We start from the raw sequence: 1,520 nt of genomic DNA, 5'->3' as shown, positions 1-1,520 counted from the left end.
TTTCTCAAAACATTTTTTCTCCATTTAAACCCCCGACATTAGGTCCTCAGGCATAGGGATTTTTAATGGTTTCTTCTTCCCCTCATCTATCTATTGGACATTTATCTTTTCCAGTGGGAGTCTGTATAGGACCAGATCACACACAAGGTTATCATTGCTAGTTTCTGAGAAGTTGGTTCTAACTCATGACTCCACTCGTCTACAGCAGAGCACCAGGCCAGTCTTCTGAGGCACCTCTGAATGGGTTCGAACTGTCAGCCTTTCCGGGAAACTGCCAACCTTCCCTCTAGCAGTTGAGTGCTTAACTACTTCTGCTACTAGAGAACCTGTGAACAGAAGCTTTATGTGGTCACATATGCCTGTTATCTGAGGCACAGTGGCTGGGGGTAGGGGTTCTGGAACCAGAAGCTTGGCATCTGAGACCTAGTAGTGGCTTCTTTCTGCTGGGTGCCCATGGGGGAATTACCTTGCCTCTCTGTGCCTTATTGTCTTCATCCATCAAAGGGAGATAACAGTCATACTCACTTGGAAGGGGAATTTTTTTTTAGGCTTCAATGAGCTAATAAATCTAAGTACCTGGGAATAGAAGTCTCTCAAACATTAGCTGATAAGTAGTATGACAGAAACCTGCACATAATCGTCATCTGCTTAAACAAGTCAAAACAAAAGACCTTTCATGGGTCACCGCTCTTTGCTAAACTTCGTGGCAGGCCTCAGTTTACCTCTTCTGGCTTCGCTTGTGACCCAGAGTCCCTCCCTTGCTTAGGCAGTTCTCCGTACGGACCCGAAGCTTGCCGGCCTGGAACATCTCCGATGCCCTCCTGGGCGTGCGAGTCACCCTGGGGCGCAGGCGGGTCTCCCCGCCCACTCCCTGCAGCACCTGGCCCCTAGACTCGAGTTTTCCTCACAGTGTAGTTACTCCTTTGAAGGGTCGGACTCCCCGCGACACAGAGGGACCCACCGTGCCACCCTCTCCATCCTTTCCTGGGGCCAGCCCAGCCCAGCGCACGCAGCCCGGCACTTCCTAGACGCTCCGGAAAAGTGGCCGCGAAGGGACACGCTGTACAGTACCTTCTCCCGAAGATACAAAGGTGGCCAGGGGAGGCTGGTCATGGGACAAGTCTTTCACCCGCTAAAACTCGAGGCCAGAAACGCCTCGGACTGCCGGGGGCGGCCCGGAGAGAAGGAGGTCTGGAAGCGGGGTGCGGACTCTCCTGCCCAGAAGCCGCGCCCCCTAGCGGGGCCGCCGGCCCGGCCCGGGCGCCGCGGTCACGTGATGCCCTCGCGCCGCACAGCTGGCGCTGTGCTGCTCCGCGACCGCGGCGGCGCCGGAGCGGGCGCGGTGCATTGTGGGCAGAGGGGCGGGGGTTGGGAAGATGGCGGCTCCCAGCCACCTCAACTGGAAGCGGGTTTCCTCCTTCACGGGGCCGGTACCCCGCGCCCGGCACGGACACCGGGCCGTGGCCATCCGGGAGCTCATGATCATCTTCGGAGGGGGCAACGAGGGCATCGCGGACGAG

General features: G+C 57.0%; 2 protein-coding genes across 6 annotated transcripts in view; one reads left to right on the top strand and one right to left on the bottom strand.

Annotated features, from left to right (window-relative positions):
* GLT8D2 (glycosyltransferase 8 domain containing 2) overlaps window positions 1-1,189 on the bottom strand; it is a 51,351-nt gene extending 50,162 nt beyond the window's left edge. For 4 of the 5 annotated variants that reach the window (XM_045289283.1, XM_045289299.1, XM_045289305.1 and 1 more), the window contains exon 1: window positions 1,072-1,189. The gene's annotated coding sequence lies outside the window, so the exon portion shown is untranslated. Of the gene's footprint in view, window positions 1-961; window positions 1,042-1,071 lie in introns of those variants that run through there. The other variant, XM_045289291.1, reaches the window with a different exon arrangement.
* A 187-nt stretch (window positions 1,190-1,376) lies between these two features.
* The window catches only part of HCFC2 (host cell factor C2), a 50,361-nt gene continuing 50,217 nt past the window's right edge, over window positions 1,377-1,520 (top strand). Inside the window, exon 1 of the mRNA XM_030885921.2 lies at window positions 1,377-1,520. This exon is cut by the window's right edge and continues 10 nt beyond it. Within this exon, the coding sequence (XP_030741781.1) occupies window positions 1,377-1,520 (144 nt within the window).

This window comes from Echinops telfairi, unplaced genomic scaffold, assembly GCF_000313985.2.
Source record: "Echinops telfairi isolate 266 unplaced genomic scaffold, ASM31398v2 ScPeMD7_2;HRSCAF=8, whole genome shotgun sequence".
In the NCBI taxonomy this organism is placed as follows: Eukaryota; Metazoa; Chordata; class Mammalia; order Afrosoricida; family Tenrecidae; genus Echinops; species Echinops telfairi.
This window is presented reverse-complemented; position numbering and strand designations above follow the sequence as displayed.